The sequence below is a fragment of the Sminthopsis crassicaudata genome, chromosome 3 (assembly GCF_048593235.1).
Source record: "Sminthopsis crassicaudata isolate SCR6 chromosome 3, ASM4859323v1, whole genome shotgun sequence".
In the NCBI taxonomy this organism is placed as follows: domain Eukaryota; kingdom Metazoa; phylum Chordata; class Mammalia; order Dasyuromorphia; family Dasyuridae; genus Sminthopsis; species Sminthopsis crassicaudata.
Window position 1 is genome coordinate 12530123 of NC_133619.1, and position 23941 is coordinate 12554063.

The window sequence follows — 23941 nt, forward strand, 5'->3', positions numbered from 1 at the left end:
AGTGGCTGGATGGTGACTTCATGTCACTCAAGACCAATATTGAAATATCAAGTATTTTCAGAGTTTGACACAAGGTAACTTGGGTTTTCTCTACATTTGGGACAATGTGGCAAGATGAAAACACTGCACTTTCTGGGAAAACAAGTTATTTGGATCCAACACTACTTCCTAGAAGGGCAAAGGCTACTCTGGAAGCAGAGACTGGCATGAAAACATGAGCTGGACAAAGCACAAAATACAGAATCGCTGCTTAGGAGTTGTGCTGAGGAAGCCCTGGAGCCTCCTGAGGTTTATGTGTCAGTAGGGGTCAGTATCATAGCTAGCCTCCTCTTCTTCCTCCTCCTCCTCTCCCCCTCCCCACCATCCCATTGGAGTGAAGAAGATTCTTAGAGCCTGCGTGCTCTATATGTTTGGGATCACAAGTGGTCTTTCCCTGGAAATCAAATGAGAAAGTCCCTTTACCTCTGGAGGCGAATCTGGTATCCGGTACTGTGGCCGCTGCCACATGATTCGGCTCTCTCTGTGGCCACTCTTTCTGCAACCTTAAATCCAAACAAAAATGTTGGTGACATACAGTGACCTCTAGAGGGAGGTCAATGATAATATGGGACTTCGAGGAAAAGTACACATATTGAGTCAGACTTTCAGATAAATCTGAATTTTTTAAAACAAGTTCTCAAAAATTCACAAACGCTATCATGAACACTTCCCACTTTAATTAATGTAGCTGATGACAATAGGCATTAGGGGATACAAATATTACAGGCCAAAAAGCTAATTTTTATGAAAAATCTAACCTTGCCTATGAATTGATTTCTTAAGTCTGCAAAAAAATTTTATCCCTTGATCTACAAACCCACACTAATTTTCTGAGGTAGTCCATGGACAACCATAAAATATAGGGTTGATAAGAAACCCCAATCTAAAGCTATTAACAAATATCAGGGTTAAAAACATATTTACCTAGAGAAAGGGTTCTTGCGCACATCAAGTCATCATGATAGCTTCATGGATTTGATGAAGAATGAAACCCAAATTTCAATAGATATGCTGCAATTTGTTTAAAAAATTAGAAGTTTTTGTAGTGAATGGTGGTCTACTTTTTAAATTAAAATTATACACGTATATGTACATACATATGTGTATAAAATGGGTGTGTTTGAAGGAAATAAGAACAGAAAATCCTGTAAGAGAGAGGTTCTGAACCCAGGGTCTGAACTTTTTAAAAGGATATTGTGATATTTTTATTTCAATATAACTTGTTTCCTTTGTAATCTTATAGCTTTTATTTTATGGATGTAAAGATATGATATCCCAAGGAGGGATCCCTAGCCGGCCCCAATAAGACGGTCTATTTTCAAAGGAGACTTGGAGACTGTCAGCTTGACTCTCTGTGGAGACAAAGGAGAGCAGGACGCTGCCTACAGAGTGAGCTTTCCAGCCAAGGAAAGTCCTCTGCTCTCCAGGACTAATACAACAGCCAGTCATAGGTCAGGCAAGCAGATATTTCCCGATTTGTTCTGTTGGACCATAGCTGAGAGAAGCTAAATAAAACCTTGGCTGCCACGAACTGTTCTAAAAAGCTCACTGTCAAGCTAGCCAAGGACTTACCTTTTATGGTTGTCAAGCCTGACTTTTTAGCAGTTTTCAAAAAAACTTAGTCAAAATGATTATATATATTCACACCTTCTGAAATTAAGTACCCCAGTCAAAAATTAACTATTTCTCAATGACTATTGGTTATAATCAAGAACAGTAACACAGTTGGGAGATTCTGTCAGGATCTACTGAGATAGGCAGGAATGTATGTCCCTTGGCAAAGTGGACCCACATGGCTGTGGTTTTAGAATTCTTTTCCTTTTATAGTTTTTCTGTCTCTTTTTACTTTAAAATGTACATTTTTATTACTCTAATTTGTGTACAAATCTCTAACAGCCCCCTCCCTTCTCACCGGCACCAGATACCCAAGTTGGACATGACGAATTATTGATACTTGGGTTCTCAACTTGTTTCCTCATTCTCAGCTGTGTGAAAAGGTGAAATTAGCAGATGGCCAAGTGATAGAATTATTCATCATTAAACAGAAAGACTTGACTGCTCCTGACATTAGTATTAGCAGCAAATTGAAGGATTTGTCATATCCCAAGAGAATAGTAGTAGTCAGGGTTTAAAACTTAAAGCCACTTTGAATGGAACTCAGGACATACATGGGTAATTAAACCCCCTCCCCTTCCTTGTGCTATTTCACATGGCACTGATCTGCTCAAACACCATAACCTCAAAAAGGCCTGCCTCACCGTGGCCACTTTTACATTACAAGATGGAAGGAAGAAGATAGAAAATGCAAGATTTTGGTTTTTTTTGTTATTTTAATCTGCATAAATCTAACTATATTAAAGAGGGGAAATGATCACTTTGCTTCTAGCCTTGCAGTATAGCACTTCTGATTTTTGCTACAAACACACCTTAGAGCAGAATGTCCCAAAGTCAAATAGAGCAGACAGGTTTGGAGACAGAGGGCAGGTGGCAATCTGGGCTCTGCTCTTCATTAGTTGTATGACCTCACATGTCAACCTGACATCTCTATTTTCTAGCTCTGTAATCTGAACATTAGGCGGATAAGATGGTCTCTAAGGCTGTTTTCAACAACAATAAAATACTACAAGTCTATAATTAGTTAGGTAAATAACATAAAGAAATATATAAAACCCAACTATAAGTGGGTCTAAAACTAAGCCTAAAACTAGGCCTAAAACTAAGAGGATAATAATAAGATATATAAACCATTCAATTAATAATATTAATGTTTGCATTCTCTTTTATAAAGGCTCTTGGAAATATCTTTTAAAAGATTTTTTTTTTTTTTTAAAGAGATTTCCTGTTAAGTTTTTAGTAAGGATCCCTTTTCAAAAGAACTATGTGGATCATGGTTTAGATATGGGCAGAATTTGCAAAGAGGAAATGTGGTTCAATGTCTAAAGAAAATGAATGAGCTGCCCTGGAAGAGAAGCAGAGCCCATCTCCTGGGGGGCTTCAAGGAGAGGGCAGATGAGTACTTATGTAGTAATTGTAGGAAAAATTTTTTAGGTACGCACTAGGTCAGACAGTTGCTGAGCACACATCCAAATGTAAAATTCTGGGATTCTAAGCCATGCTACTCAATATCCCTCTTCATTACAACTAATTGGGGTGCTTGTGAGTCAACTACCAAGTACACAAGCAATGTCAACTGAATGGAGCACTAGCAAAAAGCAGGGGCTGCTTATAGTTTATGATGAATTTCACAAAATGTATGTTACAGGCACATCATAAATTTAATAAATACATAATCTGCTATTTGTTTACAAACAAAAAGATTTATCTTTTGTTCCAAAATATTAAAGCAGAGTGATTCTTTGTGGTCTTTATCACCAAATATAATAAATATCTTAGTTTTTATGGCAGCAAAATCTAAGGATGAAGTTCAAATTCTTAGAGGGTTTGGGGGAAGTAAGAGGCTCCAGATTTGTGATTTCATTGCTAGATCTGACAGATTAGTGTCTGTTCCACACATTCTGATCTCAGGATCTGCCTTAATCACTAAGAAGCATCAGCCAAGACTTACACCCAAGGCATTCTGACTGAAAGTGGCTCTCTGCCTGCTATACCACATGGTACCTTCTTAATCTCACATACAGTTAAGTGTTTTTGGAGACCTTTTCACAAGAAGAACAGAAGTATCTTGCTGTAAGATATTTTAAAATGGGACATCACTTACCGAAATTGCACTGATTCTTCTGGGCTGTGTACACACTATCCGGCAGGCGGATCCTTTTCCTCTTTCGATATAGTCATCTAGGATGAACTGGGTAACTTGGGTGGTTTTCCCACAACCAGTCTCACCACTTATGACAGTAACCTGATTGTTATTTATCAAATTTACCAATTCCTATTTGAAACAGAGGTAGGAAAAAGAGAAAACAGTAAAGATCTCCACTCTGAGGAAGAGCACAATCCAGCAATTAAAATGCTATCATCATTTGAAGCTAATGTAATTTCAGTTGAACCATTAGCACAGAAATATGGAAAACTGCTTCCCTTATGTCAAAGACAACTTCTCCTGTTGCCAACACAGGATGCACAGTCAGAGCAATCACGTGCATTAGAGTCCTAAGTCCTAAGAGTTTCTCTGGCCCTCATTTGGTCACTCAGTGAACAAGCATTTTGGAAGCTCCTGCATTGTGCCCACACTGGAGAACTCAGCTCCCAAGACAGGACAGATTAGAAGTCACCAATTTAAAAAGAAGCTTGCTAGCAGAAGCCAGGAAGGCTGACAGGGATAAGAAGTGATGGCTGCAAATGAATGAAAATCCAGAAAACCCAGATAACATAAAACTCAGCATCAAAAAAAAAAAAAAAAAAAGAAAAAAAAAAACATCAGTGGCTTCTTATTTAGAAAAATTTCCTCATAGAATAAGTTTTTCAAAAATGCTTAGAATAATTGACATAGGAAATTTACTTCATAAACTTAATAACTGCTGTGAAAATTTGGCTAGAGAAGATCCTGAAAACAATTTACTGTTTCTACATCAAACTTTTCACCCTCTTAATAACCAATTGTTCAATGTTAAATAAAAGTATAGCTCTCAGAGTATTTGTGAAAATTAGTTTTTTAAAAAGCCTTAAGACTAGATTCAATAATTATGGAATAAAAGTCATTACAGGAGAAGTAAAGTAAGAAGAATCATTCATTTAGGCTCCTATTTGTCCCTGGGGAGATAACAAAACAGAGACTGGCATCCAAGATTGGGAGATAGTCTCATTAATAACCAAGAAAAGGAAGGATATTTAGAAAACCTGAATCACTGTGTTTGTTTCCCTAAAATAAGTGAGTGAGAGAGTCCATGTGTGTGTGCGCATGTGTTTATCTCTCTCTTTCTCCCTTTTGCTCTCACTCTTTTACAAAGGAAAGGGAGCCAACATTCATGAAGCACCTGTTATATGCTAGACACTTGCTACTGAGCACTTTCCAGGCATTATCTCATTGGATTCTCACAGCAACCTTGTAAGGTTAGTGCTCTTCGTAATCTGTGATCACTTTCTTTACTGTGTTGGGGTTCAGTCATGTCCAACTCTTGGTGGCCCCATTTGGGGTTTTCATGGCAAAGACCCTGGATTGGTTTTACCCTTTCCTTCTCTAGCCCAATTTACAGATAAGGAAACAGAGGCAAACAGGTTAAGTGACTTGCCCAAAATCACACAGCAAGAAAGTGCCTGAGGCAAATTTGAACTCTAGTCTAAGTTAATCATTCTATCCACTGAACCACCCAGCTGCTCTGATTATTTTCTTTACATGTATGTTTGTGACAAAGGAAAAAAGAGAGCATGTACACAATCACAAAAGCACACATGGAGGCACAAAAGATCAGGAAAAATGCCAGAGACAGAAGCTTCCTGCTACTTCCTGGGGTCTGGAAGAACATCTCCAAACCCCAGGACACTTCCTAAAAGTTGGTGCTGCCATCTTCATAGTTCCTGCCTGATATTTGTTCATCCTACTGCCAGAGCTGCTGCACATGGTAGGATCTGGGTGCTGGCAGTCCCTTCAACATTATCTGACTTCCTGGCTCTGGAATTCTGTCCAGTGACAACCAGTTATCAGTATTTCAAAACATTTGTTTAGGAAAAAGTCAATGTTGGAGAGCTGAGTGTTCTGTTTTTCTAAAACTACAACTATTTCATTATTTATGTGAAAGAGAAAATGTTTTGACAAATTTTTTCCAGATAACACTGTCTTTCCAATGTTTGTTATCAAGTGCTAATTGACCCACTTCTTTAATGGATTGAGCCATACCTGTATTTGGCATTCATGTCATTTGTCTTCAAATTAAAGTTTATACTCTTTGTTTAAAATCAATCAATTTAGTATCTCAAGTAATGCTAGAAACCAATGTATCTACCTTGTTGATTGGAATCACTATCACAAAATCTACCAGCTTGATACTGGCAAACCCCTTTGTATACAATACTAAACAACAGTAAATGTTTTTATCTGTGTTTTAAAATAAGTGCAGTTCACATTGGGGGGAGGAAGGGAGGGAAAAAGAGGGGAACAGGGAGGGAGGGAGGGAGAGAGAGAGAGAGAGAAATGGAGGGTGGGGAGAGGGAGACAGAGAAGCAGAGAGAAAGATTCTATATTACTGATTTGAAATTCCTCCCAAAATAATTATAGTTAAAAGTTAATTTTTAAAAAGTTAATTATTGAGCTCTAATATAATTGCTCATTTAGAATCGAATATTTTGCTATTTTATAAGAAAGTCAGTAGTTAAATCTCAATGTCTGGGATAAAACAAGAATTGTACATAGAACTCAAAGCAAATTAAATAGCTCTACTTGGATTTAACATTACTTTAACAAATAAATGTATTTATTGAAAAAGAATTCTAGATCCCTAGAAATCTTATTAACAAAAGCTCCATAATCTCTTATCAATTCTTGTGGATCACTATCAATTTTTTTTAAAAGACTTTGTAAATTAAATGCATAGTAAATAATTTACCTTTTGCATTCCATATGAGGGCAGCTTCTCCCGGAAATGCTGAAATGAAAACATGAAACATATGTAGTTTTAAAACCACAAGCAAAGCAACATAAATATAATGTGAAAACAGCAAGACAGAAAACACAGGAAAATTTAAATGGCAGAACTTTTGTTTAAGTGGCCAAGTCTCACATAGTAGTCCCTAAGGAAAAAAGCAGTCTCATTAAGACAAACAGTAATTACCGTTAGTACATGCCAGTATGGCAAAGATGTGGCCAGGTCCTTAAGGTTAATGGTATTTGACCTGTTTTCAATACTATACCCACCCTCCCCAGTTTCTATTTCACCCTAAATGAGCCGCAGTGCAAAGGAAAGACCCCAGAATCTGAATCAGTTTGATAGGCATGAACCTCAAATCTGCCTTTGTGACCTGGGCCAAGCCCTTTAATCTCTTTGAACCTATTTCTTTATCTGTAAAATGAGGCAGTGGGATGGAAAAGAGCTCTTATGCCCCCTCCCCCAGCTCAAAATCTAGGTTTAACATTTTCTATTGATTTACTCTCCAATTATCACCTATTATCCAATAATTCTATAATCAACTTCTAATTCTGAGATGTACTTTAGGACATGATTTATGATCCAAATTCTCACTCTACAGTGACATATAATCAGCATTGCGATGGTTAGATTTTTCAAAAGCATTTACATGTGTACACACACACACACACACACACACACACACACACACTTCTCAAGCTATTTTTAAAAATTCTAACTCTATATAGTGAATGTGTGTGTACACATATATGTATAAATGCATATGCACAGCTATAACTATTTAAATACAGCTACATATAGGGGTGTGTGTGTGTATCTTCTTACATACACGTGAAGACTGTATTAGAACATTGAGTTGTAGGTCCCACTCTAGCACTTACTAGTTATGAGCCTTTGGGCAAATCCTATACCTTTCTGGGCCTCAGTTTCCTCATCTGTAAAATGAACAAGCTAAACTAGATGATTTCTGAGGGTCTTTTTAATCCCTCTAACATTGTGTTCTGATGATACTTTGTTACTTTTATTAATAAGAAAAAACAAGAACCAATCTTATGTTGCTTCCCATAAACTGGGACAGCTTCCGAACAGTCCAACAGTCATCTTCCCTTGGCAGCCTTGGGGAGACACGGCTTGGCTTGTATGATTTTTTACCACCAATGCTTGCAATAGACAAAATATCTGAGAATGGTTCTTTGAATGTCTAAGTTATGACTTAAATAAAAACTGAAATTCCTAACCACGCTTTGAGAATTGATTCAAGAGTGTTAAAGTGAAAAAGGGAGGGATAGCAATTTACATTCTATACATTGCACATAAAGTGGGTACCATAGGGAATATCTGCAATGTAGAAATAATTATATATGTAGTACACTTAGCCACTCATAAAATACAATATCTAAGAAAAAAGTAAATTAATTACCAATCCTTCACTGACTGCCATTCTGGTCTCATAACTCTCTACACAGAAATGCACAAGTTTAGGTAACAAAGAACATAAACTAGAAAGCCTCATGTCATCACACAAATTCAACTTCATGGGAATCAAAGAGATTTGGGAGGATAAAAGCAGTGACTGAATGATGACTTTGGAGAGACACTTTTCCCCAAAGAAAAACATTAGGAAAATTGGTGAGTAGAGAATCATCTATATATAAAACAGGTGTGAAGAAACATGGCAGCCAGAAAGGAAGAACATGGCACAATGAAGGATGTGAAGAATATTATCATCTAAATGTATTACACAGGACCTAGGAATGACATAAAAGATCTCCTTTCAAATGGCTCTTCCGAATCTCTCTGCCAAATGTAGAGGAGCCCATGATCATTTATTTGATAATTTCATCCTTCAAGAAGTAGAAGCAATGGAAATTCTATATTGGATCCAATTCTCAAGAACAAGATGAAACCTCTACTGAAGGAGAAAATAAATGCAGTAGTCTTGGGGAAGAATACATACTCCATCCGGGAATTTTTGATAAGGAAGGAAAAGGAAACTAGAATAGTCTGACATAGACCTCAGATTTTGTGAAAAGAGATTACAAAAGGTTCAGAAGAAAAGATACATGAGAAACTATAGACAAAATGCTACAGAATATATTGAAATCAGTTCAGGAAGAATAGAAGTTCTCAAAAACTTTGTGATCAAAAACCCCCCAAAAACCCAATTTTGATGAAAAAAGAAAGAAGCTGAACACAAAAACCAAGAACTCACAAAAAAAGCCAACTTCAGTATTTAAAAAACATATGAAAACATGGCATTATCCTGTAAGAACAATGAAAGAATTCTCAAGTTACAAATAAAATAGGGCTTTGAAGGAAACAAATGATAAAAAAGGTTTTTTTTGTGTGTTTTTTTTTTAATTACTGGAGGATGACCAAAGAAAGGAAGTAAATAAGGTGCAATGACAACAGACAACAGAGAAAAAAGGAGTTTGTGCTTATTCTCTCTGCCAAACAGAATGATTTTTGGAGAAGAAATGACAAGCTACCAATAAGGAAGACTATAGTAGCCAAGTTTCTGAAAGTGCTTGATGATCTTAAATCAATTGATCCAAATGAAGTACCTTCAAGGGGCCTGAAAAACCAGAGAGATGCCAGCTGAGCAACTGACCATGGTTTCTGCAAAATACTCTGAAAACTGGAAAGCAGCAGAGGTACAGCAAGATTATATGGAACAATGCCATCTGTTTTCCGAAAAAGAGGGGAGAAGAGGAAGTATGGAACCAACAAATCTGCTCATCTTAAGGCAGGGAGCCAGTTTTCTGTTGCTGGCAAAATTCTAAAATATATTATTAAAGAGAGAGCTGGTAAATATTTAAAGAGAGGAGTGATGACAAGAGCCAGCTAAATCACAAATAGCTCACCTGTTTTCTTTTCTTTTTCTTTTTTATTTTTTGACAGCTTCTAGACTAGCAGATACAAGGAAAGCTGGGTCTTATCTATTATTTCAGCAAAAGGACATGACAAAATCTCATGTCACTGTGGAAATATATGATCTAGATCAAGGCTTCCTAAAGTTTTTCCACTTGTTTCTACCCAAGACATTTTCATGCTACTCTGTGCATATAGGTAAGATAAGTACACAAGTCAATTTACTGATAATAAATCATAATTTTGCAACCCCCACATTCAATTATGAGATTCCACATAGGATTACAACTGACAGTTTAAGAAGTTGGATGTTTTTGAAAGCAGTGTGGAAATGGAAAGTGTATTAGATTTGGAAACAAGAAAACCTGAGTTTAAATCCTACTTTGCTTAACACCTGTGTCACCTTGGTGAAGTCCTACTGTCCACCCTGGGCTTCAGCATCCTTCTCTCTAAAAAAAAGGCAGTAAAGGGGTCTTTTCTTGCTCTAGAACTATGGCCCCAGGGGTTCTACATGAACAGTCTGTCCCCCCAGAGTTCATGATTCAGCATCAGCACAAGAGGAAATCTCAGAATCGAGCTGTGCCTGACATGGGCAGTTTCAGACTCTTCAATGATGTGGATCCTGGGAGAGACGAAATCCTTATCAACTGAGGAAATAACTCAAAGTTGGGGTCAACTAACATACACACTGAGTAAAGAAATTAGGATCCATAAACAAAAATCCCTGCAAGCTTTGATAACAGGTTCAAAATGATTAAGTGGAAATGAAAAAAACAAACAAACAAACAAACAAAAAAAAACAAGCTGTATGATTGGTTTTAGAAATCAATTTCCCAAGTACAAGATGGGGAAAGTCTACCTGGGGGAGGGAGGGAAAGTCTAGAGATTTTAATGGTCAGGATAGAGGCAGAAGTGTGATACGATCTCTGCTTTGGCTGCTCCCCATACCCCCCATGCTCTCCCTCCTCAAATCTGCCTCTTGACTTCCTTCAAGCCTTAGCAAAAGCCCCAGTTCGATTGTTACAGTGCCTTTTCTCTCTTGCCTATGTTCCCTCCATTTAACTATGAGCTCCTCCAAAGGCAGACTGTCTTTTACCTTCCTTTCTATCTCCAGTGCCTGATGACACATAGTAGGTGCTCATTAAATGCTGACATAACAGGGAGAGCTAATGAAGTCTGGGCCTTCATTCTGGGGAATAAGCAGATTCTAGTCCTCCTTTTCTGACCATGGTGGGAGGATAGTCCATTCTCTCTACCCAAACATTAGGTCACTAACAAGCGGCAGTGTTCAAAGGCAGGTTAATCAAGATGACGAGAGATCACATCATGCTTTACAATGGAAAAAGGAGGCACTTGTATCTGGATGATCAAAGACTTAATGGTAACAAATAGCTGTTGCCAAGGACAAGAAGGGCCAGGACAGCGTGTTTTAAGAGCAAAACTAAAGAAAGAAAAACTTGTACAACAATTAGAGCTAGTCCAAAGTGGAAGGACTCAGAAATCAGAAAGGCCCTTCCTTCACTGGCTAAATAGATTGTAATGATAATTATTGCTTAGATAATAGGCTGATTTGAGTTAAATTTCTGAAACTCCTTTCAAGTCTGATTCTGTGATATCAAAATCTAATATTAAATGCATGTGTGATTCAAATGACTGAGGGCCAATAGCTTTTTCCAGCCCACGCAAGCACCTCTTTTGATCTGAGCTCTAGCAGCTACACGTGAGCATCCTCAATAAGAAATGATGTAGATGGTTTGCAAGCTGGAGCCTCTTTTCTTAGGGAGCAGCCATTCTAGAAGGCTCTCCCAGCTGGATCCATTGATGACAGAATGACTTTCTACCACCACTTAAGAGTTAAATGGGGGAAATTTCTCCTCTAAATACTAAGTATCTCTTTTTTGGTTTGCTCACTATTCTCTCTCATTCTCCAGTTCTTCCACTCTTTTTTCCAAACCCAGAGCTTGTTTCTATGTCTTGATCCTCTGACCCATTATTGCTAATGCCACTAAATTCTAGCTTGTCTTTTTTTTTTTTTTTGCTGAGGCAATTAAGTGACTTGCCACAGCTAGGAAGTATTAAGTGTCTGAGGTCACATTTGAACTCAGGCCCTCCTGACTTCAGGGCTGGTGCTCTATCCACTGCACCACCTTGATGCCCCTAGCTTATCTTTTCAACTCATGCTTTGTTGCTTCAGCACCAAGTTAAATGAGAACCATGTTTATACATATTGGATTTTACATATACTTTAACATGTAAAATATATATTGGATTGCTTGGCATTTAGAGGAGGGGGTAGAGGGAAGGAGGAAAAAAGTCTGAAATACAAAGCTATGCAAAGGTCAATGGTAAAAAAAAAATTATCTATATCTATGTTTTGAAAATAAAAAGCTTAAAAAAAGACTTTCTATCCTGGTTCTAGGAAATGAGTTCAGGACTGATGTCCTGCTGTGTATCTTGGTTGCCTAGGCTCCTTTATGCTCAAGATTCTGTCTTGCTTACTTCCTCCAGGACTGAGATTCTATGCCTTTTACCCATAGTCCTTTCAGTCCTTAACTATGAAACTTAGTCTCCAAGACAAGAGACCTTGGTTACTTCTGGTCATTTTAAAGAATTCCAGACTTGGAGTTAAAACAATTGAAGTCAAAGAGAAACACCATCTGCCAACTGGGACAAATTATTTCACCTCTCTCTCTGAATCTATTCCTTAACTGGTAAAATAAAGGGTTGGAGGAGATGACAATCAAATTCCTTTCTAGCTCTAACTTTACCACCTTAAGGCCCCAGATGCCTCCTGCCTGATGTATAGAGCCCCACTGATTCAGGCTGCCTCTTCTAAAGGCTTTAATGGTATCTCCTGATCACGACCTCTCCTAGACTGAGACCAAATCAGGTCCCTTAGGGTCACTGACTATGCAGTCCATTTGTTCCCCCCTCCAATTCCTCAGCTGAATTCTTTCTTCCAAAGTCCTAGATATCCCTGGAGAAACCAATGGATTTTCCTGTTTGGGTCTCAAGACTCATTACTCTTCTACCCTCCGATTCAGCAGCCTCAGTAGGGTTTTCTCCCCCCTCCCCTCCCAGGGAATCTATGAAAAAGTCAACTGCCCTTAGCAAAACTCCCTGACCTGCCTCCCTCAATGGGCAAAGGAGCTCTTGGCTTCATTTCCCCCCAGGGCTTTGTTGTACCTATTTCTTTTCTATCTTCTTCCCGAGCTCTTCAGATTCTTCTTAGCAGATTATTCTTCCCAGAAAACCAATGCTCACTATTAACAATCTGAATTCTTTGACCCATCCCTGCTAGTGACACTAAATTCTAGCCTGTCTTTTACTGTTATTAACTTGGGAGTTATTAAACACCACCATTATATTTTATCACATCTATATCACCTCCCTACCTAGTGGCATAGACTTGAGGAAAAACTCTTATCCCTAAATCTCAACCCCCAGATAAAGGCCTTAGGAGATCCATTAAGATAAAAACACTCGTTCAAAATGTTTCTGTGTTCTTTACAAAGTATCTTGCTGCCAAACTTAATCACAAAGTGTTCTTGTCTCTCTTTTTTGGTGGAGGTAGGGAGAAGAGAGTCAAGCCTATAATATAAAAGGAAACTTAAGGTTAAAAAACAGAAAAAGGTCACATTCTCCATTACCTGCATTTCAATATAGCGGGGATCAGACTTCTTTCTTTTCAGATCTTCCTTAAGTAGCTGGTCTAAATCCACATCTGGTTCATTCTCTTGCAAGAGATATTCAGAATCTCTATCTACAAATGATTTTCCCCTTTCAATCAATTTCTTGCCTCGGTCTACAAACTTCTTTTCTTGGTCCAAAGGTTTCTTTTCCTTTTCCAAAAATTTCTTTTCTGGAGGTGGTCTGTTCTGGACAGGAATTTCAGTGCCATATCTGTTTTGAGATAAATTTCAGAGTTCAATGAGTCATTTTAAGCCTTGGGAGAAAAAAAAAAAAAGAAGCAACAAATAAAAACTAACTTCTTTTAAAACACAATTAAGACATACACTTTTGCAACATCAAATGCAAAAGCAAGGGGAGTTTTGAACATCAAATGACTTATTCTTGGTCAGGAAGACTGATAGTCCTTTGCCTCCTCTCTATCCAATCCACAAAGAATAGCAATGCCCTCCTTAAAATTAAGGTGCATATTTTTAAGCTGCCCTGTTTGGAGTATTTATTGTAGAATACAGGCAAAATGTTGCAAGAATGAAAAAGTGTAATGGAATTATGAACCTATATTCTCTATGGACTGTGAAAAGATAATTTACAAAGTCAAAAGTAACTCATTACATTACATACTCACATTCTCTTTCTCATATGTATGTATGGTGAGTATATGCCCATGTATGCATACACTTACACTCAGCTTATACAACAATGGTGCCCTAAAATGTGTTCCTAGAGAATCTATCTCTGAAGCTAACTTTTCCTTTAAAAATCATGCACTGAGTGTAAATCTAAAAAGTCCTTAGGAATATTCAAAGAACACTCCATCAGAAAAATTCTGAAATAAAAAGGATACTTTTAAAAACCCAAACCATATAGCTCATTTATTAAAAAATTAAGAAAAGTCCTCACCAGCTATAGTCCCTGACCTATGCAAGAAAAATGATGAACACTGTTAAGAACTGGTCTTTGAAGGAAAAAGGGAGTATTTATCTTCCCTGAACCATATATGATAATAAAAATTAGCATTTTTAAACTGTAATTCTTGTCAGGCCACTGCTACTAAAGACCTGTTGTTTTCTATCCATTTTTCAAAAGAATATTTTTTTTTACCCATGATCCTCAGGAGAAAACCAGGATATCTGCGGCTGAGAATCTTTATCATTCTTAGTTTGGACAGAATTCAACAGCTGTACAATTTGTTCTTCTCGACGTTCATCCATACGCACTACAGCTCTCTTTGTTATCAGAAAAAAAAAAAAAGTTTGTCACCGACATTTATGCAAAATGAACAAATTTCAACAACTAATAGACTTTTTTCTCTTCAATTATAGTTATGAATTGAAACAAATAAAACACTCCCTCCCCAAAGCCCTTTCCCCTCCTCCTTCAATTCCTTTTCCATCTTAGATTTTCACAAATCTCAATAATTAAGTAAATTTATAAGATTTACTTTATTTTTTCTATTAAAAACAAAGAAAAATCTTACTAAATCTCTCTTCCTTGTCTACCATAAGGAGACCTTACCCAAGTACATGGTCCAAAATGGAGAAGTATCATTTCCCAAGGTTAGAAAGTTTTCTCCCAAGTTTCACTGAAGCAAAAACCTTTATTGTGAGTGAATAGCAAAATTCACTTCTTTTCAACTAACTTGGAGAATTCCAACAATCCAATCTTAGAGAATCAGAGAAAAGAAAATTTCTGGTTAAGGAATTGCATCTGGTTCTACTGGAAACTCTACAGGTGGCATATCTAAACAACTGGAAAAGTAGGAGTTAAGGGGAGGAATAACTCCAGGAAGAATATCAAGAAAGGTGGAGTAGAGTACAAGAGTGCAGAAATGTCTGATGATTGAAAAACACCAAAATATCTGGCAAGTAGGATCCAGACACAGGAGGCTCAAAGGGTATGCAGTTTGATAGTTTTTTGGGCATAGTTTCAAATTGCTTTCAAGAATGGTTGGATCAGTTCACAATTCCACCAACAATGCATTATTGACTCATGAGAATATAAACAGAGTGAGGACAACAGGCAAAAAGAAAAAACAGTATGAAAAGCAGACAAAAGTTACACTGTTGCTTCTAGAAACAAAAGAACAGTTCAGCATCCCTTGTCCCTCTTGGAAGCATTCCCTGTATTCTCTCTCCTCTGATCGCTCATAGTAATTTGTAAATCTCAGGATGCCATATTTGATATTGATTGATAAGCACGATATCCACGAATACAATTAGGAAGGTGAAAGGCTTTCAGTCTATGTCATGAGTTATCTATTGAAGAAACTGGGCATTTTATAACCTGATAGTATCTTCCAGTATTTAAAGAGCTTTTACTTGACAAATGGAATAGATCCAGGAGGGCAGAACCAGAAGCAAACATGGAATTTGAAAAGAAGCCAATTTTGCCTTAATGCCAGGAAAAACTTCCTGGCAATGAAGCCAAAAGAGGCTAAATGTCTAGAGAGGTAGGAGGTTTTCCCTACTGAAGGTCTTCAAACAAAGGCCAGAAGACTACTTGTCAAGAATGTTACTGTAAATACTAGTTTTGTGTATGGTTTGGATGAGATGGTGTGAAGGATCAATATCTAGCAGGGTCTCTCTCTCTCTACTTCACTTCTACCTCTTGCCCAAGAGCTTCATTTTTGTCACTGTGATTGGTTCAGAAGGAGGCAAGGCTCAGGCCGCACTATCCTTGAGGCAGCTTCCTGGTCTATTGACTTTGGCCAGGTCTGCTCACCCAGGGTCAGCTTCGGTCAGCCTTGAGGGAAGACCACATATGAGTCACTGTTCCAGAGCAAGAAAGGAGAGGGGCAGCTTCCAAAGTTTTATGCTCCAGTAGTCTTTCTGCACTGGGGCTAAATAAATCTCTATTTGAAGACCCTCGAGGGCTTCCTTCCCTCCCAACATCTAATCTGAACAACAATAGGCTGTCAGGCCTGCCCATCTTCAAACTCTGAGAACAGTACAACTATAATCAGGACATCTAGATTTTTGAATGTGGACAAGTCATAACCTCTTAGAGGCCGTTTCCTCATTTACAAAATGGTGATGATGATACTCATTTAATTCCCAGTTAAGAGCAAAGTACTTTATGACTCTTCAAGTCCTATGTAACTAGGAGTTTTTCCTATTATCTTAAATGAAAGATGTGCAGTGGGACGTTGCTCAGGTTTTTGAAGGCTTAAGGTTTCTTTTTCATGTTTGCAACATCCCTTCCAGCCACCAATTCTCATGAAAAATTAACATTCTTAGACTGTCAGATTAATTGCATAATTAAAATATTCCAGGGAAGACTGCACTGATAATGTGGGAGAATTCTAGAAGCTTTTTAGCTGATAATTCTTTTATAGTCATCTTAAGGTTCAACTGAGGTAACGCAAATGAATCACAACAAAGTAAAATCCCAATCTATTTGGGAGAATGAGTCATTTTGAATAGACGATGCTTTAAGCACAACTTTAGAAGAAATCTCATCCGTCTGGATTTAGGATACTCCTAAAACACATTCCACAGGTCTGTCTTTTTGATTACCTGGTTCCTAATTATGAATTTTAATTACAACAAAATGTCAGTGAGGCTCTCAAGCTGTATGGAGATGCTGAGAATTACTTCTCCCTACACTACACTACAGACCTCTGGGACATCTCTTGTTATCAGAGTTGTTCTTATCACTACTCCTGAGAGCTGTCACACACCCATGTATAAGCACTTTCTAATTTTGTTTTTAATCTATTTTGGGTTGGAAAATTCATGAACCAAGTTTCCTAATGAAATAAGAATAAACTATCTTGAGAAGCTGTCTCAGGAAGAATACAACGTTTAGGATGGAGCGAATGGACTTGGTGCCATTTGTCCGTCTGCTCAGACATTCTGCTTGCTTACTTCCTACTTTTTGAACATGTCCTAGCATAGGAGGGTCACTAAAGGTCCTATGCAGATAATGCCGCATCCCTTCATCATAAAAACCATGCAAGCGGGCATGGGGCTGTGGATCGCTTGGTTCCAGTTCTAAGTTGCAGGAGGATCCTTCCCGAATCCGGGAGTCAGCCCACGAGTTCGTGCCGCTGAAAGGATGATCAAGAGTACCGAGAAGAGCGCCCAGGACAAAACTTACGCGCACAGTGCGAGAATGCTAGCCAGCAAAGGAGACTGGGGAGACGAGGCAGCATCTTTTAATAATAAAAACTGGACTAAACCTTTGCCGTTTTCCAACTTCTAAGGCTTTATTCATGTTGCTATCTTTGATCTTCAGGAGCTTCTCCACCCACAAAAAGTCTGTCTACCAGCCAATTCATCAGCATGTATTTCGTACCAACTGTGGGTCAAGAAAGCCTCTCCTTTCTATGAACTGTTCTCCAATACGAGGCACCCCATCGACCTTCTTCCCCCTCCAATCCAGGCTCCCCTCACTCAACTGCCAAGGGGCAGGTTTAACCAGATCACTGCGCTAATCAACAGCATCTTTATTAATGCTAAGGTTACACACCCCCTTGGATGGCACTGAAAGCCTCTCCCTATTGTTCCCCTCTGGGCACCCCGAGGTCCGGCTCCCTGGCACACACGGATCCGTCCCCCCTCCTGCAGGAGGTACACCCCCGCTGCGCCCACAAAGGCAGACCCTGAGGGGCACGACTGCACTGGGAGAGCTCAGCCGCATGCGGGGGCTTCAGGCTTCTCCAAAAACCAGGCCCCGGACCCGACCCTCTGCAAGGCCTGCCCACCACTGAGAGAAGGCCGGCAGTGAGTGCCCAGCATCGAGGGGCTCACAAAGGACAGCCAGGAGGAGGACTGGGGTGACAATCTCCGGGCCAAGGCCAGGTCTAAACTTGGAAGAGGGACCAGGGAGACAAGAGGTTAAGACGGCCAGGCCCTGCCAGCTGGGGGGAGGGGATCTGCCCAGAGGTAGCTGTGGGTTCAGCCCCAAGGCTGGACTCTCCCTGGTCCGAGGGGGAAGAACAACGACAGGACAAGCGGAGGAGGAACCCCCAATTACTTCCATGGCTACACCTCCCCCTCTCTGAGTGAAAACTGGGGGTGCTTCTACACTGGGGCCTGCATGGGATGCAAAGGGGGTTCCCCCACTGACCTGGCTATACCCTCCCCCCCCCCCCCCGGGGCTGGTAATGAGGAGGGCGTTTCTACAATGGGAACTCCCGAGAAGGCCCCGTGGGGTGTGAGGGATGCTTTGACACCGGCTGGTCCAGGCGCAGCACCCTCTCCCCTACGTGGGGCTGACGGAGCGGAGAAAGGTTGAGGGAGGGGAAGGGTGCTTTGACAATGGGCTGGGGCGCAAGTGCAGGACCCTCCGCGGAGACGCCATCGGGAGCAGGCCGGGCCGGGCCGGGACTCTCACCTCCTGGCGCTCGGCGTCCTTGCTCTTCTGGCCCTGCTTCCTTGCGTACCAAAGGCCGATTTCGCGGCCCTTCAGGTGTCCGGGATGCCGGCCCCGGCCTCCTCCGCCGCCGCCGCCTCCGCCACCGCCCCGGCTTCCGCCCCCGCCGCGGTTTCCCCCGTACCCGCCGTTGCTAGAGCCGCGGGGCCCGCCACCATCGCGGCTCCAGTTCTGGCGGTGCTCGTAGCTCATAGTTTAGACAGAGAAAAGGCCCTGAGGCAGGGACCGGCAACGGCTACAAATGGCGCCGGCGCCCGGAAGCAGGTCTCGCGTGCACTTCCGTTCCGCTTCCGGCGCCCAGCGCGAGGCGAGCGCCGACGTCGCGTCACAAGAAGCGGTCTTCGGTGACGCAACAGCGGCGACGAGGAAGGGAGGAGGCGGGGCTTAGGGAGAGCCCTTCGGCGCCTGCCCAGGAGCGTGAGCGTGGGCGGGGCGGGAGCGCGGCGCGGGCTGCGCGCGCACCTCTGGGAGCTCCGCGGCTTCTACGCCCCGGCTCTCGGCTTGCAAACTACGTAGGGAGGCCGAGAGAGCCTTCAGTTTGTATTTTTTGTGCCCTGACCCCTTGGCATTAAGTTGCACAGGACTATGCACCCTTCTCCAAAGGCATAAAACAAAACACATTTATGTGGAAATGAAGATGATTCCCTAAAGGAGGGTCCGTAAGGTCCCGGGTGAAACTGACTATTTAAAACGGATTCTCTCAGTCAAGTGACGTCACCCTCCATCAGTGTACCCTCCATCAGTTCTTTCTTCTCTCCTTTCAGAGAAGGAACCCCAAAAGTGCCAGGGGCAGATCCAAATTCTACAATTCTACAAAGTAATTACCTGTCTTCCTTTAATTGCAATATGATTAAAGGATGTCTTTAACGCTGGTTGCCTGCTGTCAGTGATGGCCTGGCACCTAATGTACGCCCCGCCCTCCGAAAAGAAGGGCCGGAGTGGGTCCCGGAGCGGCCGCTGAGCGTGGTGCTGAACTGGCTCCGGCTGAGAACTGTATCCCACCACCCAGAACATCCCTTAGAAGCCACGACTGGTTATATTGTTCATCAAATGCTTTTGCCTCCTAGACAAAAAAAAAAAAAAACCCAAGATGCGACAATTCTGATAGAATCCTAATTAGAAGGAGCAGGAATTCTAAACAGTAAAAAAATAAAAACTCTGGAGATTCGCAGTGACTTCGGTGCAGAAAGCTAGAAACCTTCCCTGACCGCCAGAGAGAATAGAGAGCTGCTTCTCCATTTTAATTCATTAAAAAAAAAATGCTCTAAAGCCCATTCTGCACCATTAGGAAGTCAGTTAATGAGTGAACTCGCGTTAGGCCAGAGTTTGCTGTGTGGCGGCGCTGGGCTAAGCGCGAGGATACAAAGAAAGACCCCCCCCCTCCAAGGAATCTGCTGAGGGAGACAGCCCCGAGATACCTGGCCAAGCTAACCTTCACGAAGGCAGAAGAAGCTGCGGGACCTACGTGAGCCTCGGCCAGGAGAGGGCTTCAACTATCCTGGCTCCGTAGAGACGGATGGAAGAGACTGTGTAGGGAAAGGGGATGACACTTGGCCCCTAACGGAAATGAGGAGCGCGAAAAAGGGAAAATTCAGATTAATTTCTAGGTTCTGAAAATGGTGCCTGGAAAAAATGGTGACACGCCTAGAAGCAGGAGTGAAAAGAGCTCCAGCAACGGCATCAGGAAGACCCGGACACCAGCTGTGTGACCCTGGCCAGCCCTGTGCGCCCCTGTCTCCCCCTGTGTAAAACGAGCTGGGGAAGGAAAGGGCGAACACTTCGGTATCTCTGCCAAGAAAACCCCAAAGTGGGCCATCCAGAGTCCAACAGGAGGGAACGGCAACAACAGAAAGGAAAAAAAAGGGGGGGGGGCTTAAGGAGGAAGCATGAGTTTCCAGGGAAAGATAATTCGGTTCGGCTTTGGCTAGTTTGAGTTTGTGATGTTTCCGAGAAATCCACACAAATATTAGCATTTCTAGTGGTAACAAAATCAAGCAGAAAAAGATAGAAATAAAAATTCCATTGAAAATACTTACAGACAGCAAAATAACGGTTTGGACATGGATACATATATTGTATTTAATTTATACTCTAACATATTTAACATGCATTGGTCATCTGGGGGAGAGGATAAGGGAAAGGAGGGAAAAATTAGAGCAAAATGTTTGGCAATTGTCAATGCTGTAAAATTACCCGTGCATATATCAGGTAAATAAAAACTATTATAAAAAATAAAATACGTACAGAATTTATGAAAATGCTTGGGAGTTTACCTATCAACATACACATATGTTCCTATGTATAGAAATATAACTATTAAATATTCAGCAGAAATGAAGATACCCTTAAATATTTGAAGAAATAATATTCCTAGATATCCCAAGCTAATAAAAAATATAGCACTATCAAAAGTAGTTTACTTTTTCTGTGCCATACCAATCAAAAGATCAAAGAATTACGTTAGAGAGCTAGGAAAAAATAATGAAATTCATGTAGAGGAACAAAACAGGATGAATTTCAAAAGAAATAATGGAGGGGAAGGGAAGGAAAAGAGCCTAGAAATGCCAAATCTTAAATTAAAAAGCAGTAATTATCAAAACATCTTGGTACTGGTTTTAAAAAAGGAATACATTAATAGAACATATTAGGGATACAATGTATAGACACAAATGAATCTAGTAGTCAAGTTTCAGAAAAATCCAAAGACCTCTACTACTGTGCTAAGGGCTCAATAGTTAGACAAAAATCTTTGTGAAAACTGTACATCATTCCTTTAATTTTTTTTTTTAATTTTTAAATTTTTAAAAATAGTTTTTATTTACCAGATATCTGCATGGGTAATTTTACAACATTGACAATTGCCAAACCCTTTGTTCCATTTTTCCCCCTCTTTCCCCTCCCCCCAGATGGCAAGTTGACCAATACATGTTAAATATGTTAGAGTATAAATTAATTAAATACAATATATATACACACATGCCCAAACAGTTGTTTTGCTGTACAAAAAGAATCAGACTTGAAGCTGTACATCATTCTGACAGAAAGTAGATACAGGCTGACATCTTCATATCACTTGCTAGGATAGTTTTTTTTTTTTTTTAAATGCATGCGTGACAGATATAAATAGATATATGATAAGCAAATTAAAGGTATAGGGAAAAAATAATGTAGTGGAACTATGGATAAGGGAAGAATTCATGACCAAATAAGGGATGGAGAAGATTACAGAAAAGAAAATACACAATATTGACTTATCCATAAACAAAATCAATAAACTTATTTTTTCATGTTATTTATATTAAACATTATTTTCTTTTAAAATTTTGAGTTCCAGATTCTCTCCCTTCCTTGCAATTCTCCTCATCCATGGAAAAGACCTAGTGGGAGTATTGCTGGATTAAAGTTTTGTAGCCCTTAAGGCACAGACAGAAATTGTTCTCCAGAATGATGGGTCAAAGTTACTACTTTACCAACAATTCATTAATGTACCTCTTTTCCTTCATTCTCTTCAGTATTTGTCATTTCTGGTTTTCTGATAAGTATGAGATGATAGCTCAGAGTTGTTTTACTTTACTTTTCGCTAATCAATAGTGATTCACGTCCTCTTTTCATTAAACTATAAATAGCTTTGATTTCTTCTGGAAATTGAGTTTGACCATTTATCAACTGGAGAATGGCTTTTATATTTATAATTTTGACTTACTTCCTTATATATTTGCGAAATGAGGCCTTTCTTTATCAGAGAAAGTTTCTTTATCAGAGAAACTTGTATTTTTTTAAAATGATACTTTGTTATCTATAGGAACTCTTATCAAAATGTTTTCTTGATTATCTCTTTCAATTAAGTCTAATTTTGCTTTTGCTTGTCTGAAATCATGATTGCCACCTTTGTCTTCTTTTCTTCATCCGAAGCTTAATAGACTTTGTTCCAGCCTTTCACTTCAACTCCATTTTTTCTGTCCCAAATGTGTTTTGTATACAACATATTGTTGGATTGTCCAATCCGCTTTGCTAGCCACTTCCATTCTTTGGGTTAATTTATGCCATTCACATTCTCAATTAAAATCACCAACCACACATTTCCCTCTGTCCCATTTTCCTCTTTTATCCTTCTTTTTCTCTCTTTATTTTTCTCTCTCATGCTTCCAATCACTGCTTCCCCCAGTATTCCATTCCTCTTAACATTTTCTCCTATATTTTATCTATCATCCTCTTTCCCTATTGGATAACAGGGGATAGTGAGTAAGATAGATTTCTGTACTCAACAGAATATATTCTTGTTCTCACTCCAATGAGAGTGAGATTCAAAAGCTGGCTGTCAGGCTTTTCCTCCTGTTTCCCCTCCATTTTAAGAGCTTTTTTTGAGCATCAACTTTATGTTAAAAAAAAATCCAAAACTTTCCTCATTCCATTTCTCCTTCCCAGTGCATCCTTCTTTTCCCCCCTACATTATTATTAATTTTTTTTGAAGATCATTCCAGCATATTCTATCCACATCCATGCCTTCTTTTTATGCAGATTCTTTCTAAGTATCTAATAATGATGAAGTTCTTTGGAGTTTCATTTATCATCTTCCCATTTAGGAATATAAACAGCTTAAGGACTCCATTGAGTCCCTTGTTTTACTCTTTCATATTTACCTTTTTATGCTTCTCTTGAGTCTCCCATTTAATGTCAAATCTATTTGGCTCTGGTCTTTTCATCAAGCAAGACTGAAAGTCTTGTATTTCATTATATATCCATTTTTCTCTCTAAAGATTATACTCAGTTTTTCTGAGAAGATGATTTTTGGTTAAAATTGAATTGATTTAGCTTTATGCTTTAACTTCCCAAATTATTCCAGAACTTTTGCTCTTGTGCCTGCATAACTGCCTTTCCACTCTAAAGCAAAGTTTCATACATCATTAGGAATGTACACCCTCATCTTTGAGGATTTCACAACTGAAACACAGACATTCACAGCCCTTGATAATAATTATGTTCAACAGAAGTTACAACCCACTCAACTTTCTTAGATCTGCCAAGCATATTGTTTTCTTGAGAATCATTTCTAGTTGCACAACTATAAGCTGAGATGGTTCAGTGGATAGGGATTAAGAATTGGAGTCAGAAAAGCTCGAGTTCAAAGTTTGCTGCCAATACTTACTGGCAATGTGAGATTCTGAGAAAGTCATATAATAAAAATAACTAGCATATATGTAGTTCTTTAAGGTTTGAAAAGATCTTTACAAACACAATCTTGCTTATAATCACAAAGTACAATCTTGCTTATAATCACAAAGTACAATCACAAAGTACAATCTTGCTTATAATCACAAAGTTTCCATTTTGTAATTGAGAAAATTGAGGCAGAGATAGGTTAAATGATTTACCCATTCATAAAATGAAGTTAATAATAGTGCTTACCTCCCAGGGTTATTGTGACG

General features: G+C 39.5%; 1 protein-coding gene across 1 annotated transcript in view; it reads right to left on the reverse strand.

Annotated features, from left to right (window-relative positions):
- Window positions 1-18794, reverse strand: part of DHX36 (DEAH-box helicase 36) — a 44115-nt gene extending 25321 nt beyond the window's left edge. The window contains exons 1-6 of the mRNA XM_074298041.1: window positions 18477-18794; window positions 14241-14365; window positions 13100-13352; window positions 6540-6578; window positions 3758-3928; window positions 463-542 (exon numbers count right to left, since the gene is read on the reverse strand). Coding sequence (XP_074154142.1) covers window positions 463-542; window positions 3758-3928; window positions 6540-6578; window positions 13100-13352; window positions 14241-14365; window positions 18477-18707 — 899 coding nt within the window. The 5' untranslated portion in view covers window positions 18708-18794. The remainder of the gene's footprint in view (window positions 1-462; window positions 543-3757; window positions 3929-6539; window positions 6579-13099; window positions 13353-14240; window positions 14366-18476) is intronic.
- Between the last annotated feature and the right edge of the window lie 5147 nt (window positions 18795-23941).